General features: G+C 45.9%; 1 protein-coding gene across 9 annotated transcripts in view; it reads right to left on the bottom strand.

Moving 5' to 3' along the window:
* The window catches only part of ACC (acetyl-CoA carboxylase), a 101,935-nt gene that overhangs the window by 27,751 nt on the left and 51,519 nt on the right, over window positions 1-22,665 (bottom strand). For all 9 annotated transcript variants that reach the window (XM_050192502.3, XM_055078009.2, XM_050192503.3 and 6 more), the window contains 20 exons: window positions 22,336-22,446; window positions 22,119-22,178; window positions 20,722-21,384; window positions 19,373-19,584; window positions 18,278-18,406; window positions 16,507-16,597; window positions 14,060-14,278; window positions 13,487-13,606; window positions 11,980-12,169; window positions 11,391-11,515; window positions 9,983-10,096; window positions 9,421-9,624; window positions 7,113-7,231; window positions 6,668-6,823; window positions 5,076-5,199; window positions 4,844-4,945; window positions 3,703-3,801; window positions 1,854-1,991; window positions 979-1,056; window positions 4-93 (listed from right to left, as the gene is read on the bottom strand). In XM_050192502.3, the coding sequence (XP_050048459.1) occupies window positions 4-93; window positions 979-1,056; window positions 1,854-1,991; window positions 3,703-3,801; window positions 4,844-4,945; window positions 5,076-5,199; window positions 6,668-6,823; window positions 7,113-7,231; window positions 9,421-9,624; window positions 9,983-10,096; window positions 11,391-11,515; window positions 11,980-12,169; window positions 13,487-13,606; window positions 14,060-14,278; window positions 16,507-16,597; window positions 18,278-18,406; window positions 19,373-19,584; window positions 20,722-21,384; window positions 22,119-22,178; window positions 22,336-22,446 (3,144 nt within the window). The remainder of the gene's footprint in view (window positions 1-3; window positions 94-978; window positions 1,057-1,853; window positions 1,992-3,702; window positions 3,802-4,843; window positions 4,946-5,075; window positions 5,200-6,667; window positions 6,824-7,112; window positions 7,232-9,420; window positions 9,625-9,982; window positions 10,097-11,390; window positions 11,516-11,979; window positions 12,170-13,486; window positions 13,607-14,059; window positions 14,279-16,506; window positions 16,598-18,277; window positions 18,407-19,372; window positions 19,585-20,721; window positions 21,385-22,118; window positions 22,179-22,335; window positions 22,447-22,665) is intronic.

Genomic DNA, 22,665 nt, shown 5'->3' with positions numbered 1-22,665 from the left:
CACCACTGGATGAGTGAAGGCGACTTCAAGCTCGTCCATTGCTTCAAGCAGCAGGCGCTCTCCCTCGTTCTGGAGATACTCGTATGAAGCTTCCTACAACGCAGAAGAAACAACCGTTTGCTTAATTCGCTATACCAATGTGCAAATTTCACTGATTGAAGGCACCTCAACATGAAAGGAAAAGCATTGTTGACGGGCAAACAACCACTGTGGAATTGAGAGTTATAACCCAATGCAATATGTGTTGCAAGTAGTTTGATTGACTGGTTGACTAATTCAATTGAGAGTTGGAACACTACTTGTTAACATGTGGTGCGAGTTCCGATTGAATTGAGAGTTGAAACACCACTCATTCATATGTACTGTAAGTAGTTCTGTTTGATTGATTGACTGAATGATAACATCCCTCGACATGTGTTACAAGTAGTTTAATTTGCTGACTGATTGACTTACTGAATCGAGAGTTGGAACATAACATGTCGATATGTGGTGTAAGTTCCATCTGAACTGAGAGTTGACATGTGTTTGAGTGCTTCAGATCAGATTGATTGATTGATTCATCGACTGATTGCATTTAATGTCCAAAAGTCAAACTGGTGCTACAAGGACACCATAGTGCTAGAATTTGAATTAATTCTGACCACCCAGGGTCCCTGAACACACCTCCAAAGCATGTGACCGAAATGTTTCTGCATCCTGCTCCAATTAGAATGTAGCCTAAATGGCCCAGAATTGAAACCACGACCTTGTGCTCAACAGCAGAGCAGCATAGCCACTTAGTCACAGCAGGTTTAAACAGTTCTAGCATTTAAATATTGACACCTAACACCTTCTCATTTTGCTGTAAACATTCCAGGCATTTAACAGTCCGAAATACAAATAACTTGTTCCCTTTTATAGTGGTGCATAAGCCACAGCACAACAGCTTGAAAAGTACTTGCTCTTGCGAATAAAAATGCACTATGAGCGATATCTCACCTTGGTGACAAGATCAGAGTGCCTGATGATGGCACGAATGAAGAATCGGAAGTCTGAAACCTCCTGGCCCTTGGGAACCTGTGATGACAACACGAACGAAAAAAGGAATGTCAAGGTTTTAAAAAAGTGCAAAGAGTTCAACCAGAAGCTTTTCTTCTAGAAACACAGGGGTACAAAAAAGTGTGCACTTAAGAAGCTGCGGAATCAACTGCGCAAACTCTGAAGTGTGTTCGATCAGGCTGCAACCATAACTTGGTAAAAAAAAAAGCCTTTAAGACAGGAGCATGTGACCACAGTGACGGCCAGCAAGAAGCAGGCACGGTGTTTTTTTCTTCTTTAGTACTACAGTGTGCTGCACGACATTAAAAAAATGAAGTGGATGCTGGATGTTGAGCAACGTTTTCATGTTGGTATCAGAAGCGTAGAAACTACAGACATAGTATCTGGACTGGAAATACAGCCAATGGTTGATGAAATCAAATATAATTTTACTAATTCATACGAAGTGTGATTCTGTGTCAAAGGTGCAATTCAAATTTAGAAGACAGAAATAAAGCACTTGAGTTCACCACAGGCAGCAGCCAAAATAAATCTAATCCTTCATGAATTCTGAATCCTGCTCGAATCGATTCAAATCCTTACCCTGACAAAATTATGGCACTATCAAACTTTATAGGCAGAGATTTAACAATACAACCTTTTTCTTGGCAGACTGAGGAGTATTTTCTATGAAGTCATTTAATTTTCTCTTTCTTATCACCCTTTGTAACTTAATGCCACTATGCCAGCAATTGCAAAATATGACCTCAAGGGGGGCTCGCAGACTTATGACAGCAAGCTGGGCATCAGTTTCAGTTCACGAGAACACGACGCACCTTGGCCTTGCCGAGGTAGAGGTGCATCTTGAGATTGGAGGTGGGAATGGCCTCGAGGTCATAGTTGCGCAATCGATTGATCTCCAGCTGGAATGCCAGTGCCGGCTCCAGGTGCCTGTAGATGCAGTCTTCGACATACTGTAGAACAAGAAAAAAAAAATTTTACAGATCTAGGTGACATCTGGAGGCCTACATCAAATACTGCAACAGTGACATTTCATAGCAAGCACTCAAGCCAGAGGCAAATGAGGAGGTCCAAGCTCTTCGTCAACAGAACGAGTATGCACTGAGCAGGCAAGAAGAGAGCGAGCGAGATATTACAAGCAGCAGCACAAGTATTTCCTCACATTTAGTTCTCGGCGATGCATGCATGGTGCAACCACCCGTGGCCACGACTGCAGATCCTTTGCAAGGAAAAATGTTCCGGCACTTGCTTTGTTTAACCCTTTGAAGGTTTTCGCCGTACATGTACGATGGCGGTTTTCTGTCCCGCAAGGTCTTAGCCGTACGGGTACGGTTCCGACCCTCCGTTTGAAATTTCGCGCCATAATGACGATGCGTGCTCACCGGGAGGTGCTGCCACCTCTTAGCACTTACAAGATGCGTTTCAAATTGGTGCTACCTTTTTGGGGAGATAAACAGAGCTGATTGCTAGCTTCAGCGCGTCGCTCAGACTGCGGCAACGCCCCTTTGGCGGTTTCGGTTTTGCCATGTGATTGCAAAAGAGGCGCGCGAAACGTGGTTTTTCTCTTTGTCGCCACACTCTCGCAGGGGCGGCGGAAGTTGATTTCTATCTTGATTGGCACTGCTCTTAGCTTGTTTATCACCACCGCTCACGAGGTATTCTCATTCTCCGCGGCAACGCGCTTACGCGAGAGGGTGCCTCAGACCTCTGCCCAAGGCAGCCGCACGCAGAGATGTCATGTGTGCGCCAACAGAACTCCTCGCTCCAAGAGAACAGACACGCATTCTAGGTGTGCAGACTGCGATAAGGTGCTGTGCGTAGACCCGTGTTTCAAGGAGTACCACGCTCGAAAATACTATTGAAGATTTTGCAGTTCTGAGTGATGCCGACACCAAAATACGGTTCCTAATTATTTTTTACTATTTATTCCCGACTTTATACATTTTGTACATTCAAGATCCGCAATAAAGTAATTTGACCACCTGGGAAAGTTTTTTTCAAAATAATTCGACCCTCAAAGGGTTAAAAGCAGTACCTCACAGATGGGTCACGGAGTGGTCAGCTGGGCATCTCAGGCTCAAGAAACATGAGCTGGAGCCTCATGGGCTTAAGTGTGCTTCAGGCTTAAGCAAGAGCATCATGGGCTTAAGTGAGCCTCAGGCTTAAGCAAGAGCGTCATGAGCACGAGCGTCACGAGCACAAGCATCACAAGCACGAGCGTCACAAGCACGAGCGTCACAAGCACGAGCGTCACGAGCCTAGGCACAGCACCACATATGCACCTAACCTCAATAAATTGGCCGTGTTACCTATGCTACTTTACCTCGCCAACCAGTGGCCAAACTCGCAAATCCTTTTGTTTGCAAGTGCTGTTGGCTATTGGCTAATGCTATCTGCTCTTGCGAACAGTTTTACTAACATCACAGATTTTTCTTGAATACAGGCCCAGATTAATTGGCTCATTACAGCCACCATAGCAGAAGGAATGCCTGGGCTTCAGGTTATCAACCTGACAAAATGGTTGCACACACAAGCGCATGCCTATGAGCAGGGAAGTATTTTGCTGCCTCCTGAATGGAGTGATTTCAGTAAGAATCGCGATCCCAAGAGCAATCCCCTGTTTAGGTAAAGGATTTAAACAAGTTGTGAATGCACGAGACTTACATCATCGCGGTACCGAAACGTGTAGTACTGAGGGAATCGGCGCTTGTGGAGTATGAGGAAGGTGATTCTGCGTATCATCCTTTCCTTCATGATGGCACACTGCAAACAAAAAAAATTTAATACAGGTAAGACTGGCAAGCATTACACACAGCATTCTATAATCTTTGAATGGATGACGAGCACAGAGACTGTTGATGTGTGATACAAAATTAAAGTGGAAATGCTCACACCCAGCTGTAGAATTCTATTAAAGTGCAAGTGGTCAGCGAAAAGTAAGCAGACAAGAAGACTTGGACGGCCCCATTAAAGAAGGACTAGTGATCAGGCTGCTAAATGACTGATTGTTGGCTTGTTCCAAGGCAAGAAACGAGCTTTAGCAGTGAAAGGCTCTCAAACTTCAGTGTGGCGATGAAGGGGGCTAGTTGGTTGGAGGTTAACTCTTGCTTTTGTGTCAAGTACAATATGTGCCCATGGAATCAATGTCAGCCTATTTTGCGTTCTCTGCAGGACAAGGTCCTCTACGAGAGATCTCCAGTTACACTTATCTCATATCAGCCAGCTCCAACCTATGCCAGCCAATGTCCTAATTTCGTCACACCGCCCAGTTCTCTGCCCTCCTTGACTGCGCTTCGCTTCTCTTGACACCCATTCTATAACTCTAACAGCGCACTGGTTATGTCCCCTAGATATTACATAGCCTACTAAGCTCCATTTTTTTTCTTGAGATGTGAATAGAATATCGGCTACCCCTGTTTGCTCTACGACCCACACTGCCACTTTCCTGTCTCACAATGTTACGCCTGTCATTTACTGTTTCATTGCTCGTTGAACCGTTCTTAGCTTCTCAAGACAAGTTTACCTTAGCTCAAATAATAAATTTCTAACGCAAGCTTTCTTGCAACCAAAAATTAGTTACTCAAACTGACGGCCATCCTTACTCATTACAAGTACATCACAATATTCTGTTACAGTAAGTTGATCAGTTCCATTCAGACATGCATACACCCGCCTCTTATGCAACTAGTAAAGCTTGTACAATTTCCACTCACGTACATAAGCTCAGGATGAAAAAGAGTGAACATAGACATAGCAGACAAGAGACCAAATAATATTTCTGGAGTGCGCAACACATAACACTCACCTTTTCTTGGCAGAAGGCATAGTACTTTGCTGCATAGTCTTCGTCCTCGTTAGGAATGTCATTGCGGATGGCAATGTTGAGGATGTGCATAGGCTCGATGATCTGCGAGAAACAAGCAAACAGCAAATTGAACCACAGAGGAGCTGGTGCCCAGCTGGGTAAAATTTAGTTAAACATGACATAAGGCTGGAAAAAAAGAAAAGGAAAGAAAACAGTTATTTCATAAACTCACCAATGGACTTTCACTGCCATCGCAGAATGATGGTGCGTTGTGCTCCCGCGTGCCAAAGTCGAAGTCGCTCCGCGGTGCCACATTTGGCGAAATGGCAAAGAATTCGATCAAGTTGTCAAAGTCACTGAAATTAGGCAAACAAATGAGCCGATCATAAACCACTAATCGTTAACTCATTATTCTCAAGCATTAGTTGTTCATTCCTGTTATGTGATGTTTCACTTGAAAAAGTGGGCAGGGGGATGGCCACCACAGTAGCTTACCTGACAAAGCCCCGTATGAACAAATTGGAAAAAAAATTGAATTATGGGGTTTTACGTGCCAAAACCACTTTCTGATGAGGCACACCGTAGTGGAGGACTCCGGAAATTTCGACCACCTGGGGTTCTTTAATGTGCACCTAAATCTAAGTACACAGGTGTTTTCGCATTTCGCCCCCATCAAAATGCGGCCGCCGTGGCCGGGATTCGATCCCGCGGCCTCGTCCTCAGCAGCCTAACCCCATAGTCACTAAGCAACCATGGCGGGTAACAAATTGGAAGATATGGGTTTGGTCCTAACCTGCGGCAAGTTATCTTTCCATCTACTTGCATTTTCCTTTATAGGTTAGATTGCAATTAAACATAACCATTATCTTACTCTGCTTTCTCAGGCTTCAGTGTGTTACTTCACATGGCTGTGACTTAAACTTTAACCCTCAGATCCAATTTAGTATTCTGGTTCTAATATTTCACATGGTATAAGAAAGGCAACCCTCGTTAGAAATCACGCTTGATGTTTCAACAGGAAGCATACTAAAGGCAGCAAAAGGTCAACAGAATGACAACGAAATTTATATAACATCTTTTGTAAGAGAGCGCTCTGCCTCATCTAGACAGTTGGACACACGTTACTACAAGTATATGAATTACTTCAATAAATTGCTGAAATGAACAGAAGACACCGAAGTATTACAGTGAATGTTTCGACTTTACATCTAGGAGCTGCACAGATAGCCACGAGGAGCATCACATTTAATGGTTCCGAATTAAGTTTGACTAGCTGGTGCTCTTCAACATGCACCCAAGTTAAATGCGCCAGCATTTTTTGCATTATGCTCCCACTGGAATTTGAGAGTCGGGCGCATGACTTCGTTTTCAACCAAAAAAGCACAGCCGCTGAGTCACTGAGATAGCTAAGACCTAAAAAGAAAAGAAATCGCACTTATGCATTTCTAGTTGCAATGCCTGTGCGCTCCTTTTTAACTCTAATGCCTAATAATATGATAACAATCAGTTTTCTGATACAAGTCAGTAACCATGGGTAGAATGATGCAGCGTAGTGCTCAACATCGTAAATAATTCTGCACTGGTAAGCTGCTAACAGTTCCGAGGGGTACACAAGCCAAAGCTTGATGGAGCCCCATTAGACTCTCATACTGTCCTTCAAGCTTATATACAATCCAGACTACATCAGCTTGACAGGACCCCGTCATATGTTTTGTCAGGTGGTCGTGCAGTCCATCAGGCTGACATACAAGGCTTTGTTTGCATTTCCCTTGGATAAAATGTATAAAGCACAAATTTAATCAAACTAAATTAAAGCTCCCTTACTTGGCAAACTGATCGAAGGTGTTGAAGGCAGCCATGATGCCCACACGCTGAGAGTCCAGGTCTGGTTGTTCGTGCTCCCATGCCGCCACAGTGTCTTCAGGTGTGCCGGGCGTCTCTGCTGTGTTCCCATCTGTCACTACCGGGGTTTGAATCTGCCTGCAGTGTTAAGCGAAATGCCTGTTACCAGTTATATCTGTGTTTGCTATACCGAGGTTTAACCGGTGTCCCACCCAGCAACATCAAAAAGTGATGCTTCTTACTGTTCAAAAAAGTTATTGTAAGTGGCAAACGTGCACCAAAAGACCACAAAAAAAAAAGGCAATATGTGAAGACAGGACCAGAACGCAAATGCAATAAGGGAGGGCAGCAAGGACAAGCTCCTGCTATGCGTTGGAGGACTGCCGAAAAGTTAAGTGTGAATGTCGAACAAGAGCAAAGTGCTCACCTGTTTGGATGCGAGCTGGGAAGTAGGAACTGGAACTGGGCCGCGCAGATTCCCGAGGGCAGCTGAAGGTGCTGGAGGCATGTCAGGTCATAGGAGACATACGCACGCCTCACGTACACCTGCGCATGCCCACACCCATGCCACAGTGAACTCACTTCGCCAACATGGTAACTTGGGACAATGGAACAGAGAATACAAACACGAAGAACAACTGAATTCGTTCAAGTGATGCAGGAAGCACTGTGTTTAGCAACTCAACAACTGCCTGAATCTCGCAACTGGATTATGACCCTACGACGATACGACAGTTTCTTGGAAGTAGGCAGCAACGACACGCAGCTTTTATAACCACACCTCGTTTACAAAGGGCCCCTAAACCACCAATGAAGAATTAAAAAAAAAAGAACAGTTGGGTGCTCCACTCTGGTTTTTCCGATCTCTTCACACGTCCCAATGCCAGCAGGGCCATCCACGTCGCATCACCAGGGCAAAAGCTGTCGATTGGTGCGTATACGACGGACATCAGTTCCGATCCATCTGCCACGACATTTTAGTTGGTTTACTTTCATTCCTTGTAGTTAGTGCACTTTTGTCATGCTGTCGCAGACCTACTCTTGTCTTGCTTGCCTGTCATGTGCAGTCAAGTTATTCCACCTCATGTAGCGCATATTGCACTGCGCATGTGATGGCAACAGCATGTAGCCGAAAACCATGGAGTTTCGATAAGTGTAAGTTGACGGTGCTTTCAAACAGGAAAAGTAGTCCCAATGTGACATTCCACACTGATGTAGTATCCACACGTCTTCCGGCAAAGTACACATCAAGAAGGAGAGAGAACGAAACCACTTGATCACCTTCGAGCTTGGAGTGGTTCAGGGGCCCTTTAAAGAAAAAGTTATATGACAAGCTAAGGTAGTGGCGACTAAGCCACGTCGTGTGCTTCTCTCATTCCGAAGACTTTTATGCATCACAAGATGAATCAGCAAATCGGTTCTAGTTGTAGGCCAACATCCCACTTCCGATGGCTGCGAAGTTGTCCAGGAAATACAGAATAGCAAAAGCTGTGGACTGCATGGAGGACAACATGTGGTCAATAGACAGTGACAAAGAGCTTGGAGCGATGATGATGAACACTAACTGTGAATACCGTATTCACTCACATAATGATCGCACTTGTTTTGTCCGAAAATTGATGCAAAATCAGGGATGCGATCATTACGCGGGTTAAATTTCCCGCGATAAGAATGAAAACATTTTTCGTCCCGCATTTGCTGCGGGACACCAAAACAAAAATGGCGGCCGGCGGAGCAAGCTGAACGCGCCGAACGCAATTTTTTTCCTCTTCTCGTGAGTACATTACGTGCATTGAAACAGTTTGTTCCATATCAGTAATGAGTAATATCGTTAATATTCACAAGTTTGCGGCAATAATGTAGCCATGTCCACTTTGAGGGGATAGAAACAGATGAGTGCACTTAGCTGCCAGTGACATAGAAACACATGGCCGGCATGCTGCGGAAACTGCGGCATCTGTCTTCACTACTATCCTAATACGGCACGTTTCCGCTAAGGGTGGGCGAATATCTTAGCTGCGTTACAAGCGTCGGCGTATGAATAGGGTACACTTTTAACGTATCAGTGTAAACGTGGCTACTATCGTTGGTGGCTACTATCGTTACCGCTCGCGATTTGTTGCGTGCCCACGAGTGCAGATGAGAAGAATTGAAAGACACCTTTTTTGTTGTTGACCATAACCATTATAAAGCCTACACATAATAAAGGCAAGTTTGGTTGCAGCTTTTTTTTTAGTCATGGAAACGCGGAAAGTGATGAAATAATGAAATGAGGCATCTACTTAAGAATGTTTAATGCGTGCAGACCTCTTGGTTTGTCTTGGAAGAGTCGTTCGAGTAGCATTCGACAGATGGTAAGCGCGATCATTATTAGCTAGACTTGGCACACGACATATGGCTACGGCAAGTTCGGGGTGCGATCATTACACGGGAAATTAAAAAAAACTAATTGCGACGACAAAAATTCAGGGGTGCGATCATTATGCAAGTAAATACAGTAAATTAGCACTCTCTGAAGGTAAACCCTGAAGGGTTGCACTTTTTCAGATTGCAATAATTGGAAACACGCGACGCTTTACTTGTTATAAAATAGGGTGCATGTTAGATTTACGTGCATTGTTTCCTTAGCCGAACCCCAAAGAAATTGGGGGCGTGATACAACTGGATATGTACAATGTATGAGGAAGGCATGTTTGGAGTCCACAGAATAATATCAACGCCATCAGCCAACTTACCTCGAGAGCAGCCCTCTGGACAACGACGTTGCCATGATAGAAGAAATCGGGCAGCACATCAAAGATGGACGTCTCGGAGAGGATCAGCTTCTGTAGGTTCTCGGGGCAGAAGTCGTGGCCGTACATGTCAATAGCCGACAGGAAGATGGACTCCATCTGGTTGTGCCGCAGCTCCCACGCTGGCTGGTGAGTCGCTATCAACACCTGTGCACATAACGTAATCGTGTTGGTTGTACACTCAACAACCTGCTGCTGTGCAATCATGAAATGTGTGGCAAGGAAATGTAAGCCACACTTGTTAATGATGTTTCATTTTTGTTAATGTATCACTGTTACCTCTCAGGTTTATACTTCATTTCATCATGTCAATCATGTCTCAAGATGTTTAGCAGCAGTGAACAACTAAAGGTTGGAGTTTCGTTTTATTTCTGGCAGTTAGTTCACTTGCAGAGTACCTAAGCACATGTGAAAGCAAACACAAGTTATAAATACTCCACAATAGCACAATAAAACAAACGAAGCTTAGCAAGGTGTTGAATTTGAGCTAGTTGGCAAGACTCACCTGCCGTGCCCGGAGAGCCACCTTGGCATTGTCCGTCTTGCTCAGAGTGGTCAGTTCGTTCAGGATAGACGAGAGCTCGTCAGTCAGGCCAGGCTCGTGGCCACACAGGTGGTCCTGAACATTGCAGGGACAAGTCACAGAGAGTGAAAAAAATGAACAAAGAAAGCAACAGCAGCAACACGAGCCTTTATACAACATCTTTCACGCAAGGCACTCCACTGTACCATGTAGGAGTCACATGTTAATTTTCTTCCCTAGGTAAGTTTAGAGATTTGAATCGAAGAAACTTAAAAAGAACAAAGGAGAGGAAGCCCAAGCCCAGTTCCAATGTTCCAACAAGAGGACTTGTCTTTGTCGTCACGTTAAGTTTTGTCATCTTCATCTAGATGATACCTCCAGTCTTCACCAAGTCCTTTAGTCTTTCTCAACCTGATTCCTGCAGTCTTGGTCAAATCTTCATCAAACTGATTCATCTGGTCTTGTTCAAGCCCTTCAGCCTTCGTCAAGTGCCTCCAGTCTTCGCAAGTGCCTCCAGTCTTCGCAAGTGCCTCCAGTCTTCGCAAGTGCCTCCAGTCTTCGCAAGTGCCTCCAGTCTTCGCAAGTGCCTCCAGTCTTCGCAAGTGCCTCCAGTCTTCGCAAGTGCCTCCAGTCTTCGCAAGTGCCTCCAGTCTTCGCAAGTGCCTCCAGTCTTCGCAAGTGCCTCCAGTCTTCGCAAGTGCCTCCAGTCTTCGCAAGTGCCTCCAGTCTTCGCAAGTGCCTCCAGTCTTCGCAAGTGCCTCCAGTCTTCGCAAGTGCCTCCAGTCTTCGCAAGTGCCTCCAGTCTTCGCAAGTGCCTCCAGTCTTCGCAAGTGCCTCCAGTCTTCGCAAGTGCTCCAGTCCTCGTCACGTACTCCAGTCCTCGTCACATACTCCAGTCCTCGTCACGTACTCCAGTCCTCGTCACGTACTCCAGTCCTCGTCACGTACTCCAGTCCTCGTCACGTACTCCAGTCTTCGTCACGTACTCCAGTCTTCGTCACGTACTCCAGTCTTCGTCACGTACTCGTCTTCGTCAAGCCCTTTTGTCTTCATTGAGATTATTCCTGCTGTCTTCGTCAAGTCTTCATATAGAAGCACTGGCACCAAGCTGACTCTTCCCCCTCCCTTGCTCCCCTTTATTTTTTTAGCACAAGTATATTGTAGTGATAGTCGCCAGGGTAAGCAAAGACTTAAAAAAACCAATATAGGTTTTAGGAATGAAACTGTACAGAGAAACACAACAAAAACACAGGAAAACAAAAGAAAAGCTACCTTTACAGCTCCAATAGAAAGGTCAACAAAAGAAGAAATTAGACAAATGATGCAGAAATTTTTCACAGACAATAGAAAAGCCAAGGAATAATGGTCGGCAAATGCCTCTGCAACTCACAATGAGCTTGATGATGAGCAGGTTCTTCTTGGCCACCTGCAGGTGTGAGAAGATCTTGTCTACCACGACTGACATGCTGTCTTTGTGCTTCTCACGAAGTAGTGCCACGCACTTGTCGTAGTGGCCTGCGAAGTCCACAGATACATCAGATACTTAGCGTGTGCACATGTAAAAGTTGTGCGATGTGGCTGTAAGTCCATGCACGCACAATACTGTCGTGCTTCCTCTCACAGACAGCAGTACCTACCAGACATTCACACACAGCATCAACACCTGCAACAATTACGTGACTGTACAGTCATGCAAGCACAATGACGTCCCGGTTCCCACAATGACTTTGCAGTACCTATCAGACATTCGCACGATCTACAGCTCCTACAATGAGATGACTGTGCAGCCATGCAAGCGCAATGTCATGATCCCCACAATGACTTCGCAGTACCTACTGGACATTCACACTGTCTACACTTGCAACAATGACATGAATATACAGCCATGCAAGCACAATAATGTCGTGCTTCTCACAATGACTTCGTGGCACTTATAGTTTGACTTATCAACACACAGTGCTTGCATTTGCAGCACATACCTTGCTGAAAATCGATCTCCACAGAGAGGTACTGCTTGAGCAACTCCTGAACCACGTTCTTCATGCGGCCGCGAATGCCGTTCCGGTACCGCTGGACCAGCTGCACGATGCCCTGGGTGGTCATAAAGAAGACGTCGCGGTCCGCCCGCTTCTGCAGCGTCGCCGCATAGCTGTCGATGACACCGGCAATCTGCGGTGAACAACAGGAGTTGGGGCTGCTTTCAGATTTCCGGCAAAGGTCGCATGTGACGGACAAACATTGTGACAAACTTCTCAGCAGGACAATTTCCATGTTATAGGCCATGATCCTGACATGGCCCTCACTCATTCACAAGGAAACTGTCCCACAGGTCAAAATTCAGAACTACTGCAGGCAACGTACAGTAGAACCTTGTTCATACAATCCCATTTCGCACAATTTCCTGGGGCCAATGTTCACGATCAAGAACGCAAAAAATTACCCGACATAGTTACAATTTTTCTTCAACGGTTAATACACTCTAGGAAAACACAATCTTTTGACACCCTTTTGTATATTGCCAAACTTTGATCATGTGATACATTTGTGATCATGTGATCCCAATTTTTGAGCCATCTTTTCCACAGCGAATGCCTAAAATTTATCTACAACAAAGTGGCCTGGATACACGTCCAGCCTAACGTCAGAAAGAAATAACGATGACCGTTAGAAAAGTGAGAACGATCAGAAATGTCCCACAACTAGTGAAAAAAACTGCCACCATGTCCTGATTGCTCCAAAATATGGATGTCACCACCACACATAACACAAGCCTATGCAGTTATCAGTACTGCCATTTACATATGAGAAGTTTCTTTTTCTCTCCGAAATGAGCCAAATTCACATAAACGAAAGTTGAGAAAAACAAAAATTGTTAATGAATCGAAATGCAGTGCTATAAAAGCAATTATATGAAGTGCTTTACATGTCAGCTAGAGCAACTTTACAGCGACAAGTAATAAAAAATTGTGCAGCACATTTGACGAACATTAGCATGTAAAGTCTCACAGGAACTTTTTCTTGAGCAGCATTGAAGGTTACAAAAAAATCTGGAACAACTTGCTAAGAGACTGCCACAGCACTTCGATCACATTGTGTGGTCAAACAACACTCTCATACAGGATGAGTTGATGCCACATTTTGATCAATACACCAGCAGGATTTGGATCGTTTTTGATTTGAAGCAGAATCTGTGTGCCTGTGTTGTTGGAGTTATTTGACCAAATTCGTTACGATAGGTTTTTAGAGCTGATTATATGTGCTTGCCATTGGAGCATAATATGACCTAGTTTTCGTTTCTGGATTTGGCTCGTTTCACAAAAAAGCTCTTCATTTTGCTGCACAGGATATGAGTTTCCTTTCACTGTTTTGAAAGCGATACGAGTGTTCTTCCCACTTTTCATAACAAAGCAGTTGCCCTTTAAGCAGTGTGCTGGCAATGTATTAAATCAAGGAAAATACGTGACTAAGCTCGGCTGCTATCTGCACCTGTTGGCTTGGGAATTGGGCCAGGACTGAGGTGATGTTCTTGTCGTACATCTTCATCAGCGTCCGGATGTTGTTCTCAACGGACGGCTGGATGCGCCCGGAGATTGAGGAGATGATATCCTGCAAACAGAGGCCAGAGTCAAACATCTTTCCAAGTGTCTTCAACAGACATGCAGAACATTCGCAGTTAGCCTGTGCAAAAGTTTGGGGTGAGGCACCGAGGGATACAAAACGTGGCCTTGCTGCCACAATAAATTGTTTAGGACCAGACTTCAGGTTCTAGACACCATCAGCTTCGCTGGGATGCCCTTGTAAATATAAGTCGTCTTACTTAAGCTTCAGCATCTGTTTTACTTCAACCAAAGACACAAGTGCACCTATAGCGGCAGTACTTCCCACTTGAGCAAACCGTCTCCAGCGGTGTGTCCCGGACATCCGAGCACAAAAGCAACACACATTCCCTTGAGGGAGAAGAAGCAGCAGCCTAGTATTTACTCCACCCGTGTCATCCCGCAATCATGCCATAACTTAGCTTGAGTCAACCTCAACCATCTCCGAAAACCTCGGACTCACTTTCAGCTCCATGAGGGGCAGCGTCGGGTCCCGGAGCGTGCGCATAAAGGTGTCCAGGGAGGCGGTCATGTGCTGCGCGAAGTGCGGGTCCGGCAGCACGTATCCGTCCAGCACATTCTCCAGGTCCTGCTTGGCGGCCAGGAACTGCTGGTTCAGCTTCTCTTCGTGAAGGTTTCCTTCCGATTCAGGCGCTGGGAAACTGCCCTCAAACGGAATCGCCTGCGAGCGCAAATGCCAATGGGCTTTGTTCAAATCTTCCGCCCCTCTTGCCAGAGAAGTCGCAGTGGAGGAAAAACATGCACTCTATCAGTTACTGAGCACACTTTAAGCAATTTATTAATGTTTATCGATAACATATAGATGTGCCTGATGAAACACACCTACAAAAGTGAAACATTTAGACAGGAACACTGGGACAGCTGCAGGACAAGTGCCTTCACTCACGAGAGAAAGTTTTATTGAGGAACAACAAGAACATGCATATATACAGTAAAAACTCAATTCGAATCTTTTAATTCGAAATGAATCAAATGATGGATAACTTGAACTGCCCTGTTGGTCCCAACAAAGTCCTATATATTTGAATAGGGAAGGACTCTCATGAATTCAAACTCCAAAAACCTAGCAACAATTACAGTAGAGAGGCCTCGTTGATACGTTCCCATTATTGATGTTTCCACAGTGCCAACATTCACAATTGAGAGCACAAAAAATGACCCAATAGAGTTATGCTTATTTTTTTACCAATTCATACGTTCTTGGAAAACATGATTGTTCGGCACCAGCATTCAGTGTGTCACCAAGCTCCGATAGTATGATATGCTTTCCGGTCGCTAGACATCATGTAAACAAGAAAATGTGGGAGGCACGCGCAATCGAGAACAGTATACAGCTGCCCGCCATAGCAGCTTCACCGCAATACTCGCCCGCTCGTCTCATCTAAAAACGCCGGCGCGCAATCAGTTTTTTTCCGGTACCAGCAAATCTTCTCCGGGGTAGTTGCATGCAGAATTCACAGCTATCACCGCCAATCCCATTGTGATAAGCACCTATCTGTTTCCCAGCGTGTGGCGCCGTCGGAAGCGTGGCTCATGCTTCTAAAGGCGATAACCAAAACACGCTGCCGTTCTCTACTGCAGACTGCAATCGTATGTCTTCTGGCTGCTAGGTCCCACGTGAGCAAGAAAAGGCATGAGGCACATGGATTCGAGAACAGTACACAGCCGCTTGTCTCAAGTGAAAATGACAGTGCGCACAGATTCTTATTCCGGTACCAGCAAATCTCTGCCCCAGTCGTCGCACGCCGCATTCAAAGCTATCACCGCAAAACCTATTGGGAAAGCATCTTCACCTATCTGTTTTATAGCGCGTGGTGCATCGTGCCATTGGTAGCATACTACACACTTTTAGTAGGCGATAATCCAAATGCGCTGCCATTCCGTGCTGCAGGCGGCACGATGTGGGCATCGCATTTTGCTGTGGCAGCATTCGGCGTCGCCCACCAGCTCGATTTCGTTTTGGTTTCCTGCTGCCCTCTTAAAGCAACACGCAATAGGAAAACAACGAAACGCGTCTCGGGTCGTCGGTACACCACCAGCTCGACATGCGTCGGCGTCTCGTGCCGCAATGATCCGCACGACACTTCACACTACGTAGGTGTCAACGATAGTTGAATCTGTATAGTTTTTTTTAATTACTTCAGATCGTACATTTTCCTGGTTAGTATGTTTTTCCCCAAAACGTACAAACGAGGTTCTACTGTATTTCAAACAAACTTTTTTGCTCCCACTGACCACTTTCGGACAAACCCGAGCCAAAGGCGAAGGGTCGATGCGCCGCTAGCCACCGTAATCTATATTGTTTTAAATGCAGGAGGTAATAAGACCCAGAAAACACACATGATCGTTGCTAATAGCAGTGGTTCCACTTGTCAATGTGTCCGTAGCTCAATGGTTTCAACATTGCGCTTTCGTGCTAGAAGTCCGGTGTCCGAATGCTGCCGTTGGACATTTTCGGAAAAGTTTAATTATTTGTACCACACATCAAAACTCTAAACTATCCCTCTGCAAAGTCACGAAGCTGCTTAAAGACAGGAGGACGAAGTTTAGGTAAATCCAAGTAATACCAGTCATTCCCAAAATGGCTGAACCGCCCTGCTTGCAGCTCTCATTGACACGGTTCCCTCGGTCAATGTAGGAAACTACGGGCAGTCCAGCAGGCCTCGGGGTGCGCTCGAAAAGCACGATCCTCACGACCCACTACAAATGGGCCGAACTGGTGTAGTGCAGAGTAGGGCATAACCCCGGGTCGACGCTTGACCAACGTCACGACGCGTTCAACCGTCAGTTGCCAGCATTTTAATAAAGTCATTCCTATCCTAGCCTACGCTGCAAACAAATGGCGCGATGGTGTCGTGCTGCAAAACAAGTCTCTGCACGCCAGCTCACCTTGTTTACTCTGGTAGGGTCGTCCAGTTCAAGCTTGGCAAGCTCGCAACCAGCTTCGAGGACTGCACCGGGCCGCTTTATGAAGTGGACACTGGAGAGACAGAGAGAGAGAGAGAGACATAAGCTGGTGCGAATTCTTAGGTCAAGTGACCCACTGGCAGAAGCATGTGTACCATTGTGGAGAACAAATGAAACACGAACAGGGTTATCCTTAACTTGAATGTGTTCCATCATTGCCCCCTTTGTGCGATTTCGGTACGATTTCAGCTTGCATGCCTTAGCCTGGGTGTCTACACCATCTCTTGCAACTGGTTCGTACTTTCCCATTCGCATTTTATTTGTCCACAATACAGTACACTCCACTCTTAAAGGGAACACTTAGCTGGGTAATAAAGCCAATATAACTGACAGTTTTTATAAAGTAAAGAAATTGGCTGATATGCTGGCATCTATGCATTGAAAGATAGATGCCTGCCTTGATGCTATAACTCAGCTGCGAATGGTAGCCCAATACTAAATGATTGCTCCCTCTAACAGTGGTCTGTACTGTACATCTACGCATGCACGCACAGACGAGCACAGACACAGAGGACTGATGCAAAGCAAAAGCAGCGTGCAGTTTAGAGCAAGAAACAGTATTACCAACATTCACGCACAAACGATGCACAAGCAATTAGCCTGCCGACATAAATGTGCCAATGTAGGCAAGCGTCTGAGGAAACGCAAGTTCCCACCCGTCAAACTTGTCTGAGCGGCCCATCATGCAAACATTACCACCTACCACTTTAAAGTTTAAGAGGGCTTTGTGGCCACAGAAAACAGCAGCAAGTCAGTAGTCCTACTGCTCAGCAACCAACAGCAAATGTCACTCATCATTAGCTGGGACAGTAAGAAAGCCTAGAATATGCAAGGACCCAATTTTATAAGGATTTTTTTTTTCTTTCTTGACTACCCAACCTCATCCAAGTACTTGTAGCTAGGCTTAATGATGCTAATGGGACAGCGCTCGTCCAGTCCTCTTTCTTCATCTGTGTTTCAGGTTGCATCCCTATATATTTACTGAATATACAACCTTCATTGTCTAGCAGGATGCAATGCTGCTCATAGGGTATCATGAAATACCATGCCTTGTTGGCTTGTACGATACCATGAAACACCATGCCTGTCGCAGAACGGCTAACTGGGCGCTTGAATCAGTCACTTTTCTTTCTTTATTCAAGAATGGCCCTCCATTGCACGAGGGCATTACAGTAGAGGGGTCACAAGATGTACGTAAAAAAGTCTTTATTCTGAGAGCACACTTGCCCTTCAGGCGGCTTGTTCCAATCTGTGATAATCCTAGCAGAGAAACAATTGGCAATCAGGTGCTTCTTGGGCCAGTATGCCCGTATTTTGGGGGCATAGTCACTTTGCTTAGAAACAGAACGGTTCCTTCAAGCATGTTTCCTTCAATTCCTTCAGTTTTATCACTGAACAGTTAAAAGGACAGCTTCAAACATACTCCTGTTGCAGAGCCCAGTCCAGCTCGTGCACTCAGTGCTATCGATGGCATGAAATAAAGAAAAGAAAAATGATTACAAAACATGGCCCCAAGTTACTGCCAACCCTTCAGAGCAACAGCACTGTTTCTTGACTTTAAACTGCACAAAAGGCATTACATAACGTGACACAGACAAACAGGCAAAAGCACACAAACACTGAATGCAATGCAAGCACCATTATGCAAATGCTTGATGGCAGGAAGCGTCAAGCCGGTGCTGCATTTACTCACCACCCGCTCTCTTCAACGGTAAGTGTCATCACCATCTTCATCACCTCAATCTCTGCGTACGACTGGCCACAGACCACATGCGCGCCGTCTTCCACCAGGAATTGAAGCAACTTGCCTGTTGAGGGTGACCTGCGATAGCATCAGGGGTGACTTCGGTGCCACTACACTTTTCTCGTTTGTACAGCTTGAAATGAGACTAATTGAGCCTTGTCCCAGCGGAAAATGTAGCCACCTATGCAAAAAAAAAAGAAAGAAGCATCACAGCATGCCGACACAAAGCTTTACCTTGTTCATAACATTATTACTGTTCATCGATTACCGGAGCCATGGACAGCAGTAGCAACATTGGTAGCAACATCTTGTGTCACTTTGTCCAACCGAAAAGTGTTACACATTTTCGTGTTACATGGGTGTTCTTTCCGAGGAAATTTTTTCTAGGAAAGCTGCACATTAAGTGCTTAATTAAGTAGCTGCTGACACCTCACACCTGCAGCTAAGCAGAATATGGTCAGTCATTGCAGTAATAGCTCTGCACCCTCTCTCAAACTCTGCACCACCAGGTGGCAGCACCAAGTGGGACGCTCATGGTTACGTCTCCAGTAACCCAGTACGTATTTTGAAAAAGGAAATAAGTTCAGACAAGCCAAACCTCTATTGTTTACACAGAGAACTAAAGCCAGGCATACTAATCTCCTCAGCACAGCAAAGCAATAAGGACAGCCCTCAATTTTATGGCGAATCCCTTTTTGGACGATTAAGTGATAGCGGAGCAAGTAGATACAAAATGACCACTGAAGGCCTCCCCAGCTTGACGAATGGAATACAAGATCTATGATGCAAAGCAAAGAAAGATGCTCCGAATCAACCAGTGGAATTTGCAATAGTTATTTATTATTATTATTGTTATTAACATGTAGTAAGAAAGCTAAGACTGACATTCGCTCCTGGTCGTCTAGTGGAATGCAACTTCTTGAATCTAGAGTGAAAAACTTAATTATCCCCCAGAGTTATTATCATTACATCATAAAGTCCACAATAAGGATTAGGTATTTCAAAATCCTGCTAATGAAGAGGTGCACAAATAATGGGACCAACCTCAGAACACTGGGATCTTTCTCCTTTTCGAAGATGCACGTCTGGTTGCCGATGACCACTCGATACCGATCAACCTCTTCCTTCATGTAGGTCGTGTAGCTGGCGCCATCTATGGACAGCAGCAGGCGGTCGTCGCTCAGCCGGTGCGCTTCCACGCGGCGAGTTGAGCCATTCATCACCAGGAAGTACGATGTCGGGCCACACTGGGACACCTGCCGCATTAGCACCCATAGCCGAGTTAGGGTGACTTCTAGCAGTGGCAGCATGTCAGTTTGTCAATTTGTTTATTTACATGCTTAAGTTGCACTAAGCTCTGCCTCTAGAACCGCATAGAATATACAATGCGATCATTTGTCATGTTTCACCACTAAGTGTCAAGGCTATTGTTGAATTCCAATGGTGGAGTTGGAGCAAATTTTTCTGCTCGTTTCGGAGCAAGTTTGTTCCAATGACAGAGTGAGGGCGGTAGTAAGGTGTTCCAATAAGAGAGTCGAAGTGGATTCAGAGCGGGGGTCACTCCGTGGAGCAGAAAAAGATGCTCCGCCAAAATCAGCGGAGTGGACCGGAACTCTGCGTGACGTATTTCCTTTACCACGTTTGTCTGCTGGGAGGCGCCACCGGTCACGACTCGCGAGGAAACAAAAGCTGCTGCACGCTTGGAGAGATATCCATTCCGCACTTAAAAAAACAAGCAGGTGAACGGCGCTGAAGAGACAAGTGACCGGTGCAGCGGTTCTGGGAGCAAACAGCGGAAGGAAATGACAACACGCAAGGTATTCTGGGTAACTCGGCGATAGAAGTTCCGCTTCCGCCTTGTTCCGGCGGCACAGGTTGTGTTCCACTCGCGGATCTGGAGGCGTTGCTCTACGCCAGAGTCAAGTGCTCACTCGCGGAGTCCGTCGGCTGCTCCAACTTCCGCCATTGGAATTCAACATATGAAAGGATGCCAAGAGCACTTGAGTGCACTTCCCCACACATCAAGAATGCAACGCGGCGCAGCACCACATCGCAAAGATGGTAAGCCACCTAGCAGGGTCAACTTCTCTTATCAGTTTGATTGCACCACTCTTAGGCAGTGAAGACTTGAGCGAGTGCACCAAGTAGAGAGAGAGAGAGAGAGAATGTTAACCAGTCAAGAGTTTGGTTGTGCGAAGTAGAATGCACTTTAGTTTAATTTCGTTAAATTTGAAACAATGCATGTTTCTATTTAGGCATGCAAAACATTAAATATTCCCTCGGATAAGTTTGCAGCAGCGCTATAATTTAGCAAATGTGGTACCACAGCAGCAAGGAACTCAGGGTCAGTGTTCCTACAAAAGAGGCACAGCGAGTAAGCCACCCCCACCCACCTGGACAGTGTACTTGACCAACTCGTGAATGAGGTCCACCGTGAGCGTGTTGGTCAGCGTCGTCGCCGGCAGGATCTGGCCCTTCTCGAGGCATGTCTGGAAGTTGCGGAAGTTCTCGCGGATGGTCCGGTGAGCCACATGCAGCGCTCCGCAGATCACCGACAGCATCGTGTCGGGCTTCTCGGACTGCACCCGCTCGGCGATGAGCTTGTCGAGCCATCCCGTGTCAAATGTGTTGCTGAGAAACGCGTCCGTCTCGAGCAGAGTTATGAGGTACTCAACCGTGGTGCGGAAGTCGCCACGAATCGACAGTTCCTTAAGGGCAAGCACGAGGTTCTCGCGGGCCTCCTCACGGTCCTCACCCCATGAGAAGCAGTGGCCGAACTGAGAGTCGGCAAACTCGTGCAGCCCACCGGAGGCGCCCACGCTGAAGTAGCCCCAGACGTTCTTGTTGGAACGGAAATTCAGCTCCTGCACCGTTCCGGCGCTTGGCTTGAAACCTTCGTCGGGATTCTCAGAGGTGATTCGGGCAGCGATGACATGTCCCAGGGGCCGGGGCCGTTGCACCTGGTTGTCAAAGTCGATGGGCGACTCGCCCCAGGGGGACTCGCCATACAATAGCCGGATGTCCTTGATGCGGTGCAGCGGGACGCCCATGGCAATCTGCAATGGTAATGGCCAGACATATCAAGTTTAATCATCACTGTCATCAGCCTTAGCAGAGTAAGCTGTACGAGTTGGCACATGTCGAAAAAAAAAACTATTGTGAAAAAGAGACAAATAAAAGAATGATGACAAGATGAGTGCTGCTCCTGTCATCTTTCGTAATCCCATTTTTTTGCTTTGATGGTCATCAGCGTGTTAACGCCCACTGCCATGATGAAGGCAACTCCTAGAGATTTCCAGTTATTCCTGTGTTCAATCAACCAAGTTCACTCTAGCCTGCAAATTGCCTGTTGTTATCACTCCACATAAGTATTTGCCACTTTCAGCTGCATTTCTGTACCTCAGGCAGCCAAGCCAATGGTTACATGCTCTACAGACTACATGACCTGCCCAACTAAGCATCTCCTTATCTCTAGTAGTATTCCACCAACACCTGCATTTGCACTCTAACCTATGATTTCATCTTCCTCCCTCTTGACCTCACGGCTATCATTTTCCACGACATCGATCAGTGCATAGTCCTTACATTCTAATTTCTTTATCATCCTTCAAGTTATGGCGCCACGATGCAGCACTGGCAAAATGCATTGATTGTAAACTAAAGCTTTTAAGAATATTGGCAACATATCAAGCTTAGATATAAGCAGGGCAGTGTTCCACAGGCAGCTCACAACTCGTAACTACCAATCGTGAGGCTGCCGTCAGCTTGACGAGTGATCATCATGGCCCACCTGAAGTTGGCACGCTGGTAAGTTGACATCGGCGACCATCTCTGTACAAGGATGTTCAACCTAGACAAGAAAAGGCGAGCAGGAAAGATGTGTTAGGCGAGAAACCAGCACAATGCCCAGTAATTCAGAATGCTAGCAAACAGTCTCAAGTAAGTGACAGAGTTCACCGTACTTCTGACACTTGAGAGTAGCAATGTTGAGAAGGACTAGAACTCACCTGAAGCCTTGGGTTGAGCTCCAGGAAGTAAAACTTGCCATCTTCGCTATAGAGGTACTCCACGGTGCCCGCACTTACGTAGCCTACCATCTTCGCTAGCCGCACAGCGGCCTGGAGAAGAAAAAGGCAATTCCAAGGCACAGGGTGAGAAAGGCAGCAAGCACAGAGAGGTTTAACTCTAGGCATTTGCATGCACTGCACACATCAGATGGACGTTGAATAAAATTGAGTTGAAACAAACTGAAGTAAATGGAAATAAAGCTGCGTTATGACTGTTTAGACTTTTGATGGAAATGCACTATTAAAGAACACAAAAGACTAAGGTGTGAG

This window comes from Dermacentor andersoni, chromosome 10 (assembly GCF_023375885.2).
Source record: "Dermacentor andersoni chromosome 10, qqDerAnde1_hic_scaffold, whole genome shotgun sequence".
NCBI lineage: Eukaryota > Metazoa > Arthropoda > Arachnida > Ixodida > Ixodidae > Dermacentor > Dermacentor andersoni.
Note: the sequence above shows the minus strand (reverse complement) of the source record. Positions and strands in the feature narration are given on the sequence as shown.